The 20,726-nt window shown below is 34.6% G+C and overlaps 1 protein-coding gene across 1 annotated transcript in view; it reads left to right on the forward strand.

The window, feature by feature from the left end:
• Positions 1–20,726, forward strand: part of DOCK10 (dedicator of cytokinesis 10) — a 212,379-nt gene that overhangs the window by 41,897 nt on the left and 149,756 nt on the right. The window contains exon 4 of the mRNA XM_051983445.1: positions 15,267–15,349. Coding sequence (XP_051839405.1) covers positions 15,267–15,349 — 83 coding nt within the window. The remainder of the gene's footprint in view (positions 1–15,266; positions 15,350–20,726) is intronic.

The raw sequence follows: 20,726 nt of genomic DNA on the forward strand, positions 1-20,726 counted from the left end.
TTGTGTGGGAGTTTTGGAAATTCAATACTACCAATCAGTCAGTCAATGAATAAACAAGCATTTATTAGTGCCTACCATGTAACAGGCACTGTTCTAAGGGAAAATTGGCGACATAGGAGAAGGGGGGGAAGGGGGGGAGTCACCAGCTTTCTCTTATACTATTATAGGCCCAGTTTTAAGTTCTTAAGTGAAAGAATTGAGCACAGAGTCCAAAGCATGAAGGAAGCTATTCCTTGACAACCTCCCTTTTTGTAGATGATATCTGACTAATGTATTAGAGCAGGAGTTCTTAATCTTTTTATGTGTATATATGTCATGGAATGCTTGGAGAGTCTGATGAAATCAAGAGCCCCTTCTCAGAACCTTTTTTTTTTTTAAATAAGTTTTTATTGAGGTCTTTTTTTACCAGTAGCATTGTTTCTCCCGATATCCCTTCTCCAATTCCCTTCCCAAAGAGCTATCCCATATAACAATTTCTAAAGACAAAAAAAGAGGGGAAAAATCAATGGAAGTATTCAATAAATCAAAAATCTGAAAATATGTCAAGTTGTAAACTTCCCACTTCTGCAAAGGGGTGGAAAGGGGATTTCTTTCCATAGCTTTTCTTTGGAATCATGATCATTTCTTATGTCTTTGCTACAGAATAGTCTATGTTGGAGGGATTGGGGAAATATAGACATATACACTGTTGCCAAACCTATGAATAAGTTCAAAAGTTTTGGAAAAGAATTTGCAATTATGCAAATAAAATAACTAAAATGTCCATATCTGTTTACCCAGAAATTCTATTGCTAGGCATCTATGCCTAAAAGGCCACTGATAAGAAGAAAATCCCCATGTATACCAAAATATTTATAGTAGTGATAACAAAGAATTGGAAACAAAGCAGGTGCCTATCAAATAGAAAATGGATAAACAAATTATAGTATATGGATATAATAGAATATTATTCTGTAAGAATTGATGAATGAGACAAATAAAGAGAATCACAGAAATATCTACATGAACTCATGCAGACAGAAGGAAGCACAGCCAAGAAAGCAAAACAATGATTGCAATGTAAAAAAAAAAAAAACCCACAAAAATCAGGATACAATTTTAAATGCATAAAATAAAATACATAGGATTGCAAAAGAAACCAATTATATTGAAATACAATTATCATAATATTAAAGCTTCCAAGTGTCTTATGTCTATTTACAATCCACTTTGGAGGTCCAGATTAAAAATCCATGTCCTCCTTCTAGAAATCTTTAAAAAGTTAAATAAAGCCCTCCCTAAAAGCATGGTCTTTGGTCTTTGCTCAGAGCCAGCAAGACTTTGATACCACAACATAAATAAATCAGACTTAACAAGCAACTTCATAACCCTGATTAAACCAGCAATTTCCTTACCAACAAATCTTTGAAGATAAATACGTAGAGTAAATCTTTGTTTAATAATAGTCTCACATTTAAATAACACTCAGCTATATGCAAAAGTGGGTAGTGTTATTAGTATTTATATCTCAATTTTACAGTTGAGAGCCTACATGGCTAGTAAAATTCTAAGTGAGATCTGAACCTGTCTTCTGATTATATATACACTGTCATCACTTTCTTTTTAACTTCCATGATATTTTTAGAAGATTCTACCCTCCTACTGAAAAAGTTTGCTCTAACACACAGTAAATGAAAGTTGAATTTTAAAATGTTAACATGCCTTCAGAAAGCATTCTCACTTCTATTCCTGAGCCAGAAGGAGATGCCAGAATTCATTTAAACAATGGAATCATTTCATAGCCAAATAATCAATGTTGGAGGGCTTTGAGGAAAGAGTTATTCCTGCACTGTTGGTAGAGCTAAGAATCAGTATAGTCAGTTTAAAATTTGCAAAGCACTCAACAAATACTACCTCCTATTATCCTCACAACGACCTGGCATGCAGGTGCTAATATTATTCATATTTTACAAATGAGGAAACTGAGGAAGACAAAAGTTAAGTGACTTGACAAAACTAGCAATTGTCTGATGCCAGATTCTAGCCTCAGTGTTTTATTTACTGTGGCACCTAGCTACTTCAAAGGAGCACTTGATAGCAATTATTTTCTTGTGGCATTTGCCCCTTCTTCCTTATCACTTTTATTGATTCTTTTGTCAAATTGATTAAGAGGGCTCCTAACCCCTTTTATTTGATTTAAAAAGCTTGTCAAAAACAACCCCACAAATATTTCTTGGTTAATCTGGAGAGCATCAGCTTACTATCAATGTCTTTTCTATTTACAGGCCATACCTTTCTAGTGATTGGTTCATATGTGTGAAGAACAGGATTGTAATTCAGATCCTCTCTCTCTAAGAGCACTGATCTTTCTGCTACAAATCATGCTACTAACTTGCCAAAATCATTAAGTGTACTTGTACAAAACTTAAGACATATCCTTGTCTCCATGGATCTTAAATTTCCATGTGATGATTTGATTCACACATAAGTACAATAATAAACTAATAGGTAATTGTCCTAGTGGTTCAACTTGAATGTAGTAAGGCTATAAAAATCAGCAAAGAGTCCATGGACAATGTCCCCTTTAGATTAGGGTTTAAAGAATGAATAGAAAGCTATTTGGTAAAGAATAAAATTAACTTTTTAGTTAAGAGCTAAGAGCATGATAAAAAGTTTATAAGTATATGTGACTGGAATCAAGAGTTTGTAGGGGCACTATATATAAGATAAGACTGGAACAAAAAGAGGGTTCTTGCACAACACTTGGAATGCTATGCAATAGATTTTGCTTGGCTAATGAATGATTTTGAATAGAAAAGTGATATTACTATCTCAATCTGATAATTATTCAATCATCAAGCATTTATTAAGCACTTAATATGTATTAGATACTAGTAAGCCCTGAAAAACAAGTCCAAAAGTGGAAGTCTTTTCTCTCAAGAAATGAACAGCCTACTATAGGAAATATATACATTTTAAAGTCTATATTAAATATATGCAAAAATAAATATAAGATAATTTAGCTGCACTGACTCTAATGGCTGAGGAATCAGGAAAAGCTTATTGTAGATAGTATATTTTGAGTTCAGCTTTAAAAGAAATTAGGGATCCTAAAGAGGAAGATGTGAGGAGGAGCTAAGTAGATAAAGTAAATAAAGCTAGGTACAAGATGGAATGAAAGGTATAAAAAAAGTAGCAGGGCTAGTATAGATAGACTAAAAAAGAGTAGGGCAGGTAGGTGGTACAGCGTATCCACTGGTAAACAATGAGCTTGGAATTTGGGAGACATATTAATGAGTTTAAAATTGGGCTCAGATACTTCCCAGATATGTGACCCTGTTTACCTCCATTAGTCATCTGAAAAAAGAGGTAGAGAAGAAAATAGCAAACCACTACAGTATCTTAGACAAGAAAACCCCAAATGGGGTCATGAAGATTGAGACATGACTGAAAAGAACCAAATAAAAACAAAAGAGAATAAAATATGTCAGGGAAAGTAGGATGGATAATGGTTCAGAAAGTCTCTAAATGCCAAGAAAGACATTCATATATGAGCCTAGGGAGACATTGGAGTTCCTTGAAAAGAGGAGTATACTGTCAAACTTTAGGAATTTGGTTGTTGTGTGGAGGATGTTTTGAGACAGAAAGAATTACTGGAGGTAGATTTTTGTGAAAGAATGTCTAGATGAAAAATCTAACTTTAATTCTAATGGGCTAAGTTCTACCAAAAGGATATTTGCTTGTAATTCCTGGTGGTTACTAATAATAATCTCCTTACACACATCCCAGGAAGTAATTAATCATTAAGATTATAATAGCTGTCTCTTTCTCTGGCATATTCCATTATGTGATTAGAATTATTATCTCAATATTATCATCACTGATATATCTCTGCAATGATTTTGAGTATTTCTATTACCATGTTGTCAAAATTTTCTCACTTTAATATGCATCTCTGGCTTGTGCATTTATTCACTACCAAAAACCAAATGTGTTTCTTAATACCATCATTTAACAATGTAAGCCTAAACATATTGAAGTGACTTGCAGGTGGAATTGGCCAGAAGTCTTTTAAGTTTGTTTTATTTTACACATTTAACATTATCCCTTTAAGGTGTCTGAATGAGCTCCTTGTGATTAGATGTTGATTCATCTTGTCTTAGGAGAAACACTAAGAATGTTTGTAATTTTTGCAGTGTAAACAATTAAGCTGGCATTCTGTGTTACTCTAGGCAATTTATTGAACATGTCAAAATAAAGAAAGCTTCGTGTTAACCAAAAAGCTTTTATTCAGGGCTCTTTACACCAAGTGATCTGATCTCAACTATAAAATAAACTACCACAAAAATGCTGCAGAAATTGGAACAGGGACTTTTTTTTTTTTTTTTACAAAGGCTTCCTTTTTTCTTACACGGACCCAGCAATAAAGGAATCAAGCACGATTTGGGGCATGGGGGTGGGGCTAATTGTGCTCCTCTTGTAATGATGCTGATATTCAAGATGAGCCCAAAAAACAGGATCCTATGCAAGTATGGATTTCCTTTAGCCCAGATGCACAGAAAACTTGTTTGGCCAAAATTCAGACCACAGAAACTCCCATTCAGTATTCTTCCTTCCCTATACAACTCCTAGCCCATAAAAGAAGCCTGGCATACACATTACCAATTCAGCATCCTGGCATATTTTCCATAGATTTAACACTCTCTCTCCCCTTGCTTCAGAAAATGTTTTCCAGGTGATGTTTATGTTTCTTGCTGAAAGACTTTTTTTTTTCAAAAATCCTCCTAATTTGGTAGTAAAAACCATTCTTTGGGATTATGTTTGAAAGATTTTTATTTTGATAATATTGTCTTAAAAATGAAGTTTTAGCATAAAGATAAAGATTTTTATTTTTAAAAGATGTGCTAATTTTTTTGAATTAGATGATGATTTACCAACAGCCATGGTATCATTAAATTAAGAACTAATTGGGATCTCAGCAGCCATTTATCTCATTTTACATGTGAGAAAATTGAACCTTGAAGAAGTTAAATGACTTACTCAATGTCACACAGATAGAACAGTTCAACTCACATCCTAGGACTTCAAATCCCACCACCTAAGTGATTGCTGCTTGGAAGATGTTTATATGCTACAAGAATGTAGATTGTCCCACAATGGGAGCATTCTTCAAATGAAAGAGTCTAACCTTCATTTTCTTTCCAATTCATATTAAAATAAAATATACCTGGAAAGAATGGATAAGAAAATTGAAAAGAAAACTCTTGACCTTTTTCATTATCAGAGCTGGGGAAAAAATTCATTTCTATCCATAAATTCCACTCCCCCTTTCTCCCCACCATGCAGTTCCTCACACACCCTGCTCCTCAAATGAATACTTAAGCCTCCAGACTTGAAGCACTGCACAGTTTCTAAATCGGCTTTCTCTTCTCCATAGTGAAAACAGTTGTACAATGTTTGGCAACGAGTGAATGAAAACACAGATGTACAAACCAGAGACTTGTGAAGTGTAGAATGAGAAAACCCTTCTTTGGTTTGAACTTAAGAACTTAATCACAATTTGTGGGCCCAATTTGATTACTTTAATAAGGAAGGAGGATCACAAGATTTCAATGAATCTCAGTCAATTATTCAACTGCTTTGAAAAATTCCCTATGGACTCTAGCCAAGAAATTGACTAGAGGGTCAGGGATTGGGATATATTTCTAGGGCAGACTCAGACATGATAGAAGGTAGATGATTTTGAAAGAAGCCCATAGTGGCTAAGATGGTTTCAGGAATTAATGTGTCGAAAGCTGAATTGCATTTCTGTGTAAATCTGGGTATAATGAAGATTTCTAAATGGCAATTTCGATTACTGTTCTGAGGGAGGAAAACAATTCAAACCAGATTCCACTTCAGGTTTAAATTCCTGAATGAGTCATTATAAAGTTATTACCTAAAAATGAAAAATCCAAGTCTGATACCTCAATGAGACATGGAAATAACCCTTGGTTCTCAAAGGTCATAAAGAGAATACTCTGATAGGTCCTTCCAAAATAGAAAGTCTTTTGGTACAGATCTTAAAGGAGATAATGTATTTATCATAGCAGGATCAGACTGGAGAAACCCATGGCTTTTTGTGCTTAGATCATAGGACTTTTTCAAGATAATCTTACTAAAATGTAGGGAGTTATGACTTCATATAGAAAGATGAAAAACCTACACCAACAAAATTTCAGATCCTTAAAGTAACTGTTTTTTTTCTTTAAGAAAGGAGAGCAGTTTAGAACTGCTAGTTCTAAAATCACTAAAGTCTACATACCTTGTAATCTAGGTCTGTCACTACTAGAGCTAGTGTTACTACTACTAGAGATAGAGGTGGTTGGAATCTGGGGGACGGGGAGGGAATACATATTTAATATAGTACCTACTGGCTGCCAGACACTGCGCTAAGTGCTTTATAAATATTAGCTCATTTGATCTTCATATCAACTAAAAACTATTATCACCATTTTACAGCAAAGGATGCTGAGATAAGAAGAGATTAAGTGAGACAACTAGTGTCTGAGCCCAGATTTTAACTTCAGCTTCTCCTGAGTCTAAGAAGGAAGGATGGAAGGAAGGAAGGAAGGAAGGAAGGAAGGAAGGAAGGAAGGAAGGAAAGAAGGAAGGAAAGAAGGAGAGAAGGAGATAGGGAGGAAGAAAGGGAAGGAGAGAGAGGGATGGAAGGGAGGAAGAGAGAGAGGGTAAAGGGAGGGGGCAGAGGGAGGGAGGTGGAAAGAGAAGAGAGTGGAAGTGGGGAGGAGGTGGGAAGGAAGGATCTTTACAAGGAAAAAGAAAGCTTTACATAATTGAGATTGGAAATCTTTATTTTAATTGCTGTTTTAAGTTTTGAATTGTTTTTTTTTTTAATTTGAGTTCTTGTTTTGAGTAGCTGAAAAAAAAAAGTAAATCATTACATCAGTAAGCTTTACATCTAATTAGGCTGGTGCTTGGATACCAAGCATATGAATCATTACTAGAACAAACTCAAAAGCTTTCCTGATTGGTTGGAACTGTCAGAGCTAAAGTTCTACTGAAATAGCCTTGAAGAGCCTAAGAACATCTTTATAATATATTTGACATATACCCCCTTCTCTCTTTTGACACTGTCTCTACTCTGCACTCTCATTACCTCCCACCTGCAGTAGCATGCTTTGGGGCTTGGGATGTGGGAGGGGGGGTCCAGAAGGGGAAAAAGGGAAAACAATTTGCCTTCCTCAAGTCTCTCCCCAATACAATCCATCTTCTGTTTAGCCACTAAAGTGATTTTCCTACAGTTCTGACCATGTTCTTCGCCTACTCCATAAAGTCCACTGACTCTCCCTATCACTTCCAGAATTAAATACAAAGCTCCCTATTTAATTTTCAAAGCTCTTCATAATCTGTTTTCTCCTCTATATTTCCAGAGTTTTTATATCTATTCCCCCTGACTTCCTCCAAGGTACCCAGATATCCACGTGATACTAGCCTCTTCACTATTCCTCAAATGGGATGCTCCATATCCATCTCTGGGCATTTTCAGTACTTGTCCATGATACCTATAACACTCTCTCTCCTTGTTTCTGCCTCTTGGCTTCCCTGCCTTCCTTAAAGTCTTAGCTAACTTCCTATCTTCTATAGGAAGACTTTTCCAAAGCCCCTTTCAATGATAGTGCTTTCCCACTATTATCTCCAATTTATCCTGTTTTTAGATTGTTTGTACATTGTTGTTTGCATGTTGTTTCCCCCATTAAACAGTAAACTCCTTGAGAACAGGATCTCTCTTTCTCTTTGTATCTGTAGTGCTTAACTTGGCTGTTGTTTCACTGTTGTTCAATCATTTTCCAGTCATGCCCAACTCTTCATGACCTCATTTGGAATTTTCTTAGCAAAAATACTGGAGGGGTTTTCCATTTCCCTCACCAGCTCATTTGACAGATGAGGAAAATGAGACAAGTAGAGTTATATGACTTACTCAGGGTCACACAGTTAGTGTCTGAGGCCATATTTGAACTCAGGAAAGAATCTTCCTAATTCCAGCCCCTGAACTCTATTTATTGTGCCACCTCGTTGTCTATCTTGGGCACATAGTAAGAACTTAATAATTGTTTATTGACTGAATATTCTATGATGAATCAGAAGAAATAAGATGTACTGGAAGAAACACTAGACAGACTCAAGAACTGAGTTCAAATTCTGCAACAGACAATATTAGCTAAACAAGTCATTGAACCTCCATAAGTCCCAATTTTATTACTTATAAAATGAACATAAATAGCACTTACTTCTCAGAGTTGATATGAGAATCAAATGAGAATATATAAAGCACTCTGCTAAACAAAATAATATATAAATATTAGCTATTAGTTTTATTATGAAGTACTATTACAGGAACTTGTATAGGCAATAAACAAATAAATATTTAATGGCAGATTGGAAATCAGCTACATAGATTTGTCAAATTGTCAGTCATTTCTGACAGAAATATTACCATCTAAGGACTGGATTGCACTCCTTCACAGATTCTTCCCAAATGGGAATCAGCCATCTCATTTCCTTCAAAGCACATCCTTAAAATACCCGATATATTTGCTAGTAAACCATTTACAATTTACTTGCAACAATTTAATTGCTTTTTATTGTCTAGGTTTCTCCCTTTTAGCATTGCCACTGTTTTAAGTAGTAATAGATACCAAGTATCTTTTCCTTGTAAGATCCCTGACAACAGAATCTGATTTGAAATACATTGTCACTCAAATAAATATAGTTTCCAGCATATATCCCCAAAGTGCAACTATTTGTCAGATATATAACGTATCAGTTCATATTTCTATGTAACCTATCCCTCTAATCCTGCTGTCTCTTTACTAAATGACATTAGAGCAATTCATATTTCTTCATTCTGTCAGATAATCTTCCATATTTTGAGTCTTATAATAATTAATAATTCTTGCCATCAAACTAAGTAACCACAATCTATGTCTTTTAAAAAATATAAAAGAACAATTGAAGAATCATTCATCCTTTACATGTATAAGCCTCATTTGAAAATATGCCTTTCATTCTAGGGTTTGATTTGGGGTTGGGTTTTTTTTTTAGTCCTTTTAAGTTTTTTACTCTATTTTGAAATGTCCTATTTTTACAGCTGCTCCCATGGTTATCATCTTTCCTCTTTTCTGAAGGAAAAGTTATGTCATTATTCAAATTAGGTAATAAAACATTCATTCATTCAGCATATATTTATTAAGTGTATATTACATGTTATATTTGGTATGTTCTGCTTTAAAAGGCTTGTCTCTCAGGGGGTGAAACTGAAACTCCCATCTGTGGCCATCTATGTAGACAGTAGAAATGCAAGATTCGAAGGGTAGATATAATATGTTGTACTGGTGGAGTCACTAATTCTGAATTCAAATTCTGTCTCTAATACTTAACATTGGGGTGACCTTGGGGAAGTCAATTAAACTCTATGAGCCTCATTTTCCTCATTGTGGTTTCTAACTTCACAATATCTCTGGTATATGACCCCTTCTCTCCAGTCACACAACTACAGCCTCATTATTGCTTATCTGGACTTATTGGTCTCTCTGTCCCTTAAGTTTCTCCTCACCCTAATTCATGTTCCACTCAGCCACCAAAGTGATTTTCCTAAAGCACAATTCTGGCCATATTCTCCTCCACTATTCAGTAAATTTCCATGGTTCCTATTACTTCCAGAATAAAATAATATTAATAATAATAATGATAATAATATCAAGCATGTATATAGGCTCTTTAGGTCTTGCAAAGTACTTTACATATATGAATTCACTTGATCCTCACAGCAATCCTGTGAAGTAGATAATATTATTAAATCATTTTTACAAATGAGGGATCTGAGGCACAGAGCTGTTAAATGATTTACCAAGAGTAACATAGCTACTAAATGTCTGAAGCAGCAGTTGAACTTAATCCTTTCTAATTTCCAAGTCCAATGTTCTAGCTACTGTGTCATCTCATTACTTAATAATACACATTTTCTATTTTGTATTTATATTTTTTATTCTGTGATCCCTTCTATACCTTTCCAATTTTCTTTATTCCCATGCTCTCAATCTGTGACCCAGTAATGCTGGTCTATATGGAACTCCTCCAACCTGACCTACTGCCTCTTCTCGTTGTACCTTTGTCCTTCATTAGTGGAATGATGAAACCTTCACCCCCAGATTACTACCTTACAGGGAGCCCTTCATGTTTAAGCTCAAATCCCATTGAGTACAGGAGATCTTTTCTGGTGCCCCATTTCTCAGGATCTTTCATCCTCTCTAAGATAATATTCCCTTTAGTTTGCAAAAATCTGGCATAAATCTAATTATTTAAACCTATCTTCTGCATTAGAATGTTAGCTTTTGAGGACAGAAACTGTTTGGATCTTTCTTTGTGTCACCAGCACCTGCCAAGGTGCCCATCATAGAATAAATTTGCAATAAATCCTTTTGAAATTTGATCTGATCTGATAGATTTGGACAAGATGACCTTTGAAATCATTTCATGTTCTAAATCTAGAGACCTTGGACTCTTTTAAGATTGGGTCCACTTCTATCAGAAGCCCAGAATCTACTAGATCTAACTCTAATGCCTTCATGGATTAGTGATTTTGTTCTATACTCATTCCTATGCCTGATTTTTTAAAAGATCTAGATGTATGATCCCATTTATGTGGAAACCCCCTCCTCTAATGCATAAAGACAATTGATCTGCAATTTGTTAATAGAACCTTATTTTCAAACATATTTTAGAGTTTAATGCTTTTTATAACCTTGTCTTTTCTTATATTTTTCTCATAGATCAAGATATATTATAAAGTCATAACCTTGGAGCTATAAGAGGCCTTATAGGTTATCTGGTCCAATGTATCTCATTGACTTTCTATAGAGAAATAGTGATGGAAAAGTGAAGCAAATAGTCCAAAATTATTTTTAAATTCAGATTTTCTGATTCCATCTTTGTTAGAGACTTTCCTTCTGAGAATTACCTTGACTTTCCTGTCTTCTATTCTGTGTCCACTGTAATTTACAGAGCAAGAGTATATTGGTAAATGTATAGCAACCAACTCCCTGGGGGTGGGGGAGAAGCATACTTTTAATTTTAATCAACATATTACCATTTTCTCCATTACTTCCTTAAATTTAGACAATCACAATAATAGATCTAGCCTTTATCTGCAATATTTGTCCAATGCCCAAGGTATAAATGCTCTTAGTAAAAATTTAATAATCAACTCTTGAAAGGTAGTTCAAGCTGGCTTCAGTACACCCTTGCAAATGTACCCAAAGTGGAAATGTGAAGTTTGAGATTGCTCTGCCTTGAGAAGTCAGTGAGTAGGAAAAGTCATTGTCTCTGATGTTCTCTTTTTCTCACTGAATCAGACTGGAGTATCCTCAGTGCTGAAGAGAAACATTAGAAAGTAACTAATAGAGCAGCTAAATGGCATAGTAAATAGAGCATGAGCCAGGAGGACCTGAGTTCAAATCTGCCCTCAGACGTTTACTAGCTGTGTGACCCTGGGCAAGTCAATTAACCTGGATTGTATGTATATATGTGTGTATGTGTGTGTGTGAGAGAGAGAGAGAGAGAGACAGAGAGACAGAGACAGAGAGACAGAGACAGAAACACAGAGAGAGAGAGAGAGAGAGAGAGAGAGAGAGAGAGAGAGAGAGAGAGAGACAGAGAGAGACAGACAGAGACAGAGAGAGACAGAGAGAGACCGAGAAAGAGAGACAGAGACAGAGACAGGAAGGAAAGAAGAAAGGAAGAAATAAGGGACTGATGATCTATCTGAACTAACTGGGGTAAAGTACATTCTGTGAAGTCAAAACATCCGAGGAAGATAATGTCAAAACAACCAAGAAAGCAGATAACAGTTCCCTTGAAGAGATTATGAGGCAGGAACAGGGTAGGGAGGGGAGGGGGGAGAGGAGAGGGGAAAAGCGGGGCCGAGAAGGGGGAGACTAAGAGCATGAATTTATAATGGGCTGGATCAACTTGGTTTCTGGACAAAGAGGAGTTGTTGTCTTAATTATGATAGCATTTAATGATCTTCTTAGTGAGAGCATGTGGGCTGTGACAAAGAACAGAGAATAAGCTTCCATGCATAGCATTTTCCAAATGCCATAACTGAGAAGAAGAAATTTTTATGGTTTTTTGGAAAGCATTCTGGATTTCCTCTAAGATAATCAAAATAAACCTGGATTAACCAGAGTATAATTAACAGAACTGTTACTTTTTTTCCTTTCCAAAGCTCCAGTTTCAGAAATCAGAGGCAAATTACAAGAAAAGAGGGACAAATGTGATATTAAAATAAAACAATGTTGAGAATATGTCCTGAGGGTGGTGGATGGCAGTCATTGAAAATTCAGCTTTGAGTCCTACTCCTTCTGAAGTTAAAGTCCTGGACGATGAAAATTGATATTCATAACTGTGACCCTGAGGTCCTGAAAGACCTTCAGTTTTTCAATGAGATTGCCTCTATAAGTAAAAAAAAGAATAAAAAGTCACATAATTTCAGAGTGGGCCTAACTTTGCTTAACAAACTGAATATTTGATCACATGCTATAGAGCAAGATGAGCCTTCATAGATAATTTGTCTATCCCCCTGCCTTTTTTACAGATAAAGAAACTGAAATCCAGAGAGATTGACATTTTTTAACATTACATCTTCTCGATTGCATTATGGCTGTCTACACTTTCTTTTTGTTTCCTCCAATTATACCAATTTGTACACCATTTGTATTTCCCCTCCTTTGATCCTCCTTTTTTTTTCTTCTGTGCTCATGTCTTCTTGTGTGTCTTTTCCCACCCTGCCTTATTCCTCTCTTTTAAAAATATTTTTCTACCACCTCCCTTTTTAAAATACCAATCATTCCCACTGTATCATCCCACCCTAATCATTGTACTTTTTCTTCCTTATAAAGAAAAAGTTAAGAAAATCAAAAACCAGTGGAGCAGTCATATGTGACAGTATCACATATCACTTTTCCACTTTTCTTGTCCCCTAACTCTAAAAGTAGAAAAGGAAGTTATATAATCTATTCTCTACAATCAAGATTTGTTATTCAAGGATTCTCTTTTTCTCTCTTCATTGAGTGCCAATTTCCTTTTCTCACCAAATCACCTCAGTTTCTCAATTGCGTATTGATTGCCTGAAAGGTCTATAAGTGTAGAACCCAACTGGTTCATATCATCCAAGTTATTCCTTCCTTCTTTAGCTCCAAATAGATTATTTTGAACTTCCATTCTAAATGGTCTCCTCTGAATTCTGAATATTTGTCTTCTTCCCTCCATCTCAAGAAAACATTGTGCTGACATAAACTGAAAAAAATAGTATTTTTGTTTCCTTATAAAAGCTCTACAATAGACTCATCAATTGAGAGTCAATAAGGAGCAAAGAGATCACCTAGTCCCATCTCTTCATTGTATAGATGAGATAAATGATGCTCAGAAAGATGAGGCAATCTGTTCAAAGTTTCATAGGGTCTTGATGGCAAGGTTGAGTTCTCAACCCAGATTTTCCAGTTGTAAATTGAACACACTTCTAAGACATGATAAAACTAGGATTTTATGAATTTGATGTGCCCTTCTTTTGCTGCATAGATCTTCACACATCACAATCCTTCATATTTTTTTTTTGCTTTTTTAATTTTTACTTATTTTAAGAGTTAATGTTGACATTAACCATCCTTCCTATTAGCAAATATTCAGTGTTGCTTTTTTACTTAGCTTAATAAACATTTAATCATTAATTCAAATTTTCTAATTGGAATATAAATTAGCAATATTCATAACATTATTATTCTATTACACCTATTTGATTTAATCTATTTTTCTCTTCTCCTTTCAATATTTCCTTTGGGTAAAGCCAAGAAAAAAAAGTTAAGAAAACTGCATATTACTTTATAAGACAATAAGGAAACTGAATAACTATTTATATAAAGTGAATGCTATAAAAAGAATAAGGGTTAATCACTGAGGTCAGAAAAGAAAGAATGAGATAAAAATGGGATATTTGGCTTCAATATGAAGAACATCATTCATAACTAATTGCCATTAAGTAATGGAAAGAACAGACAAGGAAGACTGGTGAATAACTATCTCTGAGGCCAGATTATGCATTAGTATAAATGGGATGATTCAGGGTGATTAAATTAGACCTTCTATGACATGGGGAAATTGAATAAATAATCTAAATGATACTTCTCAAAAATGCAGGCATTTATGAAGAAGGTTGGCTTGATTTTGATTGGAAATATCAAATATTCCTAAGTAAAGAAGATTTATTGGTACAGTAGCCAGAGAATTTGGGTTGAAATCAGTTTAGCCATATGCTACCTTGTGGTCTTGGACAAAAGCACTTAATTTCTTAGCCTCAATTGCCTTGACTATAAAATATTTGGGAAGAGGAGAAAGGGAAGAGTGGTGTGAATTAAATCATCTCTAAGCCTTTTTCCAGCCCTAAAACTATGATAATAACAAGCACTCATACAATGATTTAGGGTGCAGAAACAATGCTTTATATATTATCTCATTTGATCCTCACAGTAGTTCTGTAAGACAAATACCTATTTTTAGCTCCATTTTACAGCTGAGGGAACTGAGGCAAATAGAGACTGTGACTTATCCCAGACTCACATAACTAGTAAGAATCTAAAGTCAAATTTGACCTCAGGTCTTTAAGTCTCAAAGCCCTGCACTCTAGCTGCTCCTAGAATTTCCAGTGTACACTTCCAGGAATTTCAGAGAAACTAGGGATTTGTGAAGAGAGTGCCAGGCCTGGGGTCAGGAAGATTTGATTTCAAATCTGATCTCAGACACTTGCTAAGTGTATGAATTTGCACAAATCACTCAATCTCTCACTTTCCTCATCTATAAAATGAGGAAAATAATAGCAATTATCATTCATGGTTGTTATGAGGATCAAATGGTATAATAATTATAAATCATTTAGCGCAGTGCCTAGCATATAGTAAATGTTATATAAATGTTAGCCATTATTATTAACCATTATTTTATTACACTGAAGGCATTTGGTAAGGGAGAGAATTCATCCTTATTAGTCCCCTGACATAGTGTTCTATACTATTCTCTGTATCTCTTAGCTGTCAATGATCACCCAAAGGAATCTCCAACCTAATAAATATGCCAGCATCACAATAATGATGAAGGATCCAGGATAAAGAGACTTAGACCCTCTTGCTATTTTTCTACCTCATCTGAAAAAAAATTATTTTTCTTTTCTTTTCTTTTAGGCTTGCAAATTTTACAGTTCCCAGTGGTATGTAGTGAACTACAAATATGAAAAATATTCTGGAGACATTCGACATTTGCCACAGTAAGAGCCTTTTTCAATTCCTATCTTTGCCCTTTTAAGCCTTAACTCCTATTCACAATTTAGGTGTGGTCTCTTTGTACATATGTGGAGCTAGGAGTGGATTAATTCATAGAACTTCAGGTCTCTAAATGACTAACCACAATGTAGACCTGGTGATGTATTTGGGTTTGCTTTTTCCCTGTATTCCCTGAAATCTGTTTGGGTGAAGGAATGAGAAAATTGTCAGTGAACTTTTGTGTGATCTGAGAGTTGGAGATTCTGATTTGTTCCATAGCCCTGATTTAAACTGTCACCCTCAGATAAACAAGAGTCAAGAATGAGAAATTTGGAGTCAAAAATTGCCAAGAATCGAGTCCTCCAAGCAACATTCAGACTCTAGTGATTTTACCTTTTTCTGTGCTAGGATAGCAAAATGTTAACCAAATGACATCAATCATTAGCACCATGTCCTGATGTGATTAACATCCCAAGAGAGCAAACAGGGCAAATGAACAACTGCCATTTCCAAATCTCTGGCACCAGCTTCACTTGTAGGGATTATGACACCATCAAGGATTTAGATTATGGCATATCTTTCAGATTTTATCCGAGGACCATAACATCCTAAATCTAGAGCTGGAAGAGATTTCAATGATTATATAATACAATCTCCCATTTTACAAATGAGAAAACTGAGGTCCAATGAGGTTATATAACTTATCCAATCTGAATAGCAGAGCTGTGATTAGAACTCAGGTGCTTTAATAATTTCATTACCTTGAGAAAGAAAGCTATTGGGAAAATCTACATAATTTATTTATTATTTATATTATAGCTTCTTGAGGACGGGGACTATTTCATTTTTGTCTATTTATTTTTAGCACCTCATACAGTATGTAAATAAATAAAGCATTAAAAAGTACGCCAAATTTACATTCACAAAACAGGTTTGAATCCTGTCTCTGCCTCTTTCTATTATGTAATTTTCAACAAAGCTGATGATGAAGATTATGGTGATCTGGTGATGATGATAATGTTGATGATACTAATGGTTATGATGATAATAATGCTATAAATGGCAATTAATGATGATGATGGTGATGATGATGATGGTGACAATGATAATATAGTGGTGGTTATTACTCATTTCATTCTTCTCATTTTTTTTCTTTTGTAACTCAGAAATTATCTAAAGACAAGTCTTTCTACTATAGTTATTCTTTCATATTTGATGTTCATGTATGGATGAATGAATGACTGCTATTTGAATGAGCATAAGGATGTCAGCTCTCCTTCTGGAATGTCATGGAGCCATAGCGGAAAAAACAATGATATGTATCTCTTCTTTGACCTGCTAGCATTTCATTTCTATATTTTGAAACAACAGAAGCAAGACCCTCATTTAGGGGCCTTTGCTTTGAGAGAGTTTAAAGCAATTATTCACTGATGAACCAAGAACTTTTTTATTTGAGTCCTGTTCTAACCAGATAGCCCTTTTTATTCAATATTTTCTTTATTTCTAAATAGTTGGGGGGGGAGTAGGAGAAGGTTAAGACTCCAAAGGAGAAAGTTTGTGAGACTCTTTTCTCTGAAATATTTTTGTCTGTAGTAGTACAATAACCTTTTAGAAATTCTCTCTGCTTCAAGTTTTTCCCTTTTTTATCCATCTTCCGTACAACTACCTAAGCGATATTCCTAAAGTATAGGTTTGATCATATCATTTCCCTATTCAAGAAATATCAATAGTTCCTTCTTGACTTTATATTCAAATATCAACTCCTCTGTTTGATATATAAAATGTTTGCAACAATCTGATTCTGGCCTATTTTTTCCAGTCCTATTAACTATTACTTCCCCTTCCTATATTACTTCCTTTCTTCCCAAGACAGCAAGCAATCTGATATAGGTTAAATATAGATAATCTAGTCTTTAAAGATTGCTTTGTCTCTCAAAATTCCATCAATAAAGATCAAGAGACTTCTGGTTTTTATTTTGTAAGCCATTGTTCAAAGTATATAAAATTAACTTGGCCAAATTTCTAACCATTAAAAAAAGAAATACAACTATGAACTTTTTTTCTTACTCTGTGTCTAACTTCATATTAATCAATGTTAGGTGGGTCCCTGGTACATAGTAAATGTAAGTGAGCCATTATGAGTGATCATATTCCATGAGCCAATTTCTCTATTTTTTTCTGTTATATCAAACTTCCTCATTCAATTTTATCACATGGCATATGCAGCAGCAAGTACAAAAGCAATCTTTTCTTTACTAGAGGAAGACTTCCCTTTTCTAAAAATAGTTCCATATACTAGGAAGTGAATTGTCTTGGGAACAGTGTTCTTACAGCAAACAGATTGAATGTGAAGTAGTCCTAGATGGAGTATTTCTGGTTGCCTATTCACAGTAGAAGCATTTCATCTTCTAGACTCTCTATATCTATCAAATTCTTTGATGTCCATATATAATAACCCCACTCACCATCAGATCATCAGATATAAGAGGATAACCTTTTAAACTAAAGAGGAGCTGACCCAGTGATAGATGTATTTTTTTATTTTTATAATATTCATTTTCACTGATCAAAAAGGAACTATTTACAACAAACTTTGAAAACCATAGAAAACTGTGAGTCTTTATCTCATGGTCAAGAAAGATTCATCAGCTAAGAAACATGACTAAAGAAATTGAAATAATATTGTTTAGGGCCTTTCTTGAATGTTCCCCTTATTTAACTAAAGGCCCTTGCTACCAAGAATAAGAAGTTTGCTATAGAGTAATAAAATCTTCTTGAAGGGAACTTTTAAAGGGAAAACCAGAAATGTTAGAAAATGATAATCAGAAGGGGGAAAAAATGACGACTATGACATTTATTATTACCTTAGGTTTTTTTCATCACAACAATCCTGGGAGGTAGGTGCTTTTAGTATCCCCATTTTGCAGGTAAGGAAACTGAGGTAGACTTGCCAAAAATCACATAGCTAATAGGCAAGATTTGAACTTGGATCTTCCTGACTCCAGTCCAGCATTCTATCCATCATGACACCTAGGTATTAGAAAGAAATGCTTCTATATTGAGAGAATGTAAAAAAAATGCTTCTAATTTCTTCTTAGAAGCAATATTTTTAGTATTTTATGTAAAGGAAACTAACCTTTTTAGCCTCACAGAATCATTATATTTTAGTGTTAAAAAGACAATTGAGGAAACAGTAACTCAGAGAGAAGTTACATTTTTTCTCCCTACTCATAAGGTATTCCCCTTATGCTAAACTAAAAGAAGAAATTTTGGGTGTTTTCTGGTAATAGAGTGTTAAAATAAGAAACGTGTTCTTTAGACCACAGTGAGATTTATTTTCCCTTGCACAGTGTTTGATTTTGAAGTGGATCTTGACCCAAAAATTCTAATTCTGAGCATATAGGGCTCAGTTTCAAGTATGGATAAATAGCAACCCACTGACTCATGCTCTGACAGATAATAAAATGGATTCTACCTTTCATCAATAGTCAATCATGAATTGAGCATCCATGACAAGTAAGGAAAGGCCAACATGTCCTTGAGTTGCTGTCTTTCTCTAGCTTTGATGCTTTTCTCGTTGATGTTATATTTTTTTTTACATCAGCTGAATTTTTAAAAATTGTTTTTCATGATAAGTACCAGTTATAGGACATTGACACAAACATTTTAAGAGACACCACACTGAGGGAGGCCTCCCAAACTTTTCTACTGTTTATCTGCTTTTTGCTTTACATGTTTTATTGTTGTTCAATTATGTCCAAGTTTTCATGAACCCATGAACCATACTGTCATTGGGACTTAGTAAAGATACTAGTGTTGTTTGCCATTTCCTTCTTCTTGATACTTAATTCTAGTCATTTCTAAATCAAAATTGTATTCCCTGGTTTTCAATACACAGAGCTTTGGGAATAAGGCATCTTTGAATGAGCAGTTTTCCAATACCAACAACTTAAATAGTTCAATGGATAGAATTCTGGACCTATAATCAACTTAAATTCTACCTCAGATACTTAGGCAAATCACTTAATCCCTGTCTGGTTCAATTTCCTTATCTGTAAAATGGGGATAATAATAGCAACTACTTCCACCAGTTGTTGTGAGGATAAAATGAAATAATATTTATAAAACATCTTATAATTAAAGAAATGCTAGTTATTATTTTATTAATGAAAATTATAATAACATTCTCAGAAAGGTCATTGAAACAAGTTATATACATTCTTCCTCTAGCACATTGCACATTATATTCATGCATAGGAATTCTCAGACTAAGTTTCTTCCTCTTTCGGTCTTATATTCCCCAAGCACTAAAAAATCAAATTTCTCTGGAGTTACCCGGTAGGTCAAGAGTTCTTAACTTTTTTTTGTGGCATAGGCTTCTTTATAATCTGGCCCTTGGAACTGGTCTTGCTTATTAATTTCCCCTCTATCTGCCATTCTCATTTCAGATTTTCTTTGTTGATGTTGTTCAATCTTTTCCAGTTCTCTGTGACCTCATTTGGGGTTTTATTGGCAAAAGTACTGGAGTCATCTGCCATTTCCTTCTCCAACTTATTTATAGATGAGGAAACTGAGGCAAATGGAGTTAAGTGTGTGAGGCTACATTTGAACTCATGAAAATAAGTCTTTTTGATTCCAAGCTCAGTGCTCTATTCACTGCACCACATAGCTTCCTCCAAATATCCTTACTAGGAATATAAAATCTAAATATTCAAGATGCCCTATTTGCTGTATGTCCTTGAACTTGACTAACTAATCCCTTGGCCACTTGGTCAATTTAAAACTATCTATTTGTTTCATCCTTTCTATATCTCTTATAACTGCCATCATCCGAAGCAGCCTTTTCTTCAGGAAGAGGGATATAACAGCATAACAGGACCAGAGATTTTTTTCCTCCTTATATTAAAGGGGATTGCAGAACTGTACAAAGGTTTTCTGAATGCTATACTAATAAATTGTCCATTCTCAAGAAATTTCATTTTTAGGCACTCATTCTTTTACAGATTCCAAACCTGATTGTCTTAAGTGTCTTCATTACTGCATAGTGACCAGTCCTCACCCTGGAAGTTCATCCTGAAACTTTGGCCCATTCCTCTGGGTATCTTGTTCCTCCCAAAACTCTACCTTTTTGTCCCCTTTCTTTTTAAAGTTATTTATCTAGTACTTTATTTTCTCCTCAACTACATATTAAAACAATCTTTAACATTCATTTTTTTTAAATTTTTAAGTTCCAAATTATCTCCCTTCTTCCCCTTTCTGTCACTGAGAAGGCAAGCAATTTGATATGTTATGCATGTGCAGTAATGTAAAATAGATTTCTATATTAATCATGTTCTGAATGAAAATAGATTTTAAAATAACAGTAAAAATAAGGAAAGTTTT

Source organism: Antechinus flavipes, chromosome 3, assembly GCF_016432865.1.
Source record: "Antechinus flavipes isolate AdamAnt ecotype Samford, QLD, Australia chromosome 3, AdamAnt_v2, whole genome shotgun sequence".
Taxonomy (NCBI): domain Eukaryota; kingdom Metazoa; phylum Chordata; class Mammalia; order Dasyuromorphia; family Dasyuridae; genus Antechinus; species Antechinus flavipes.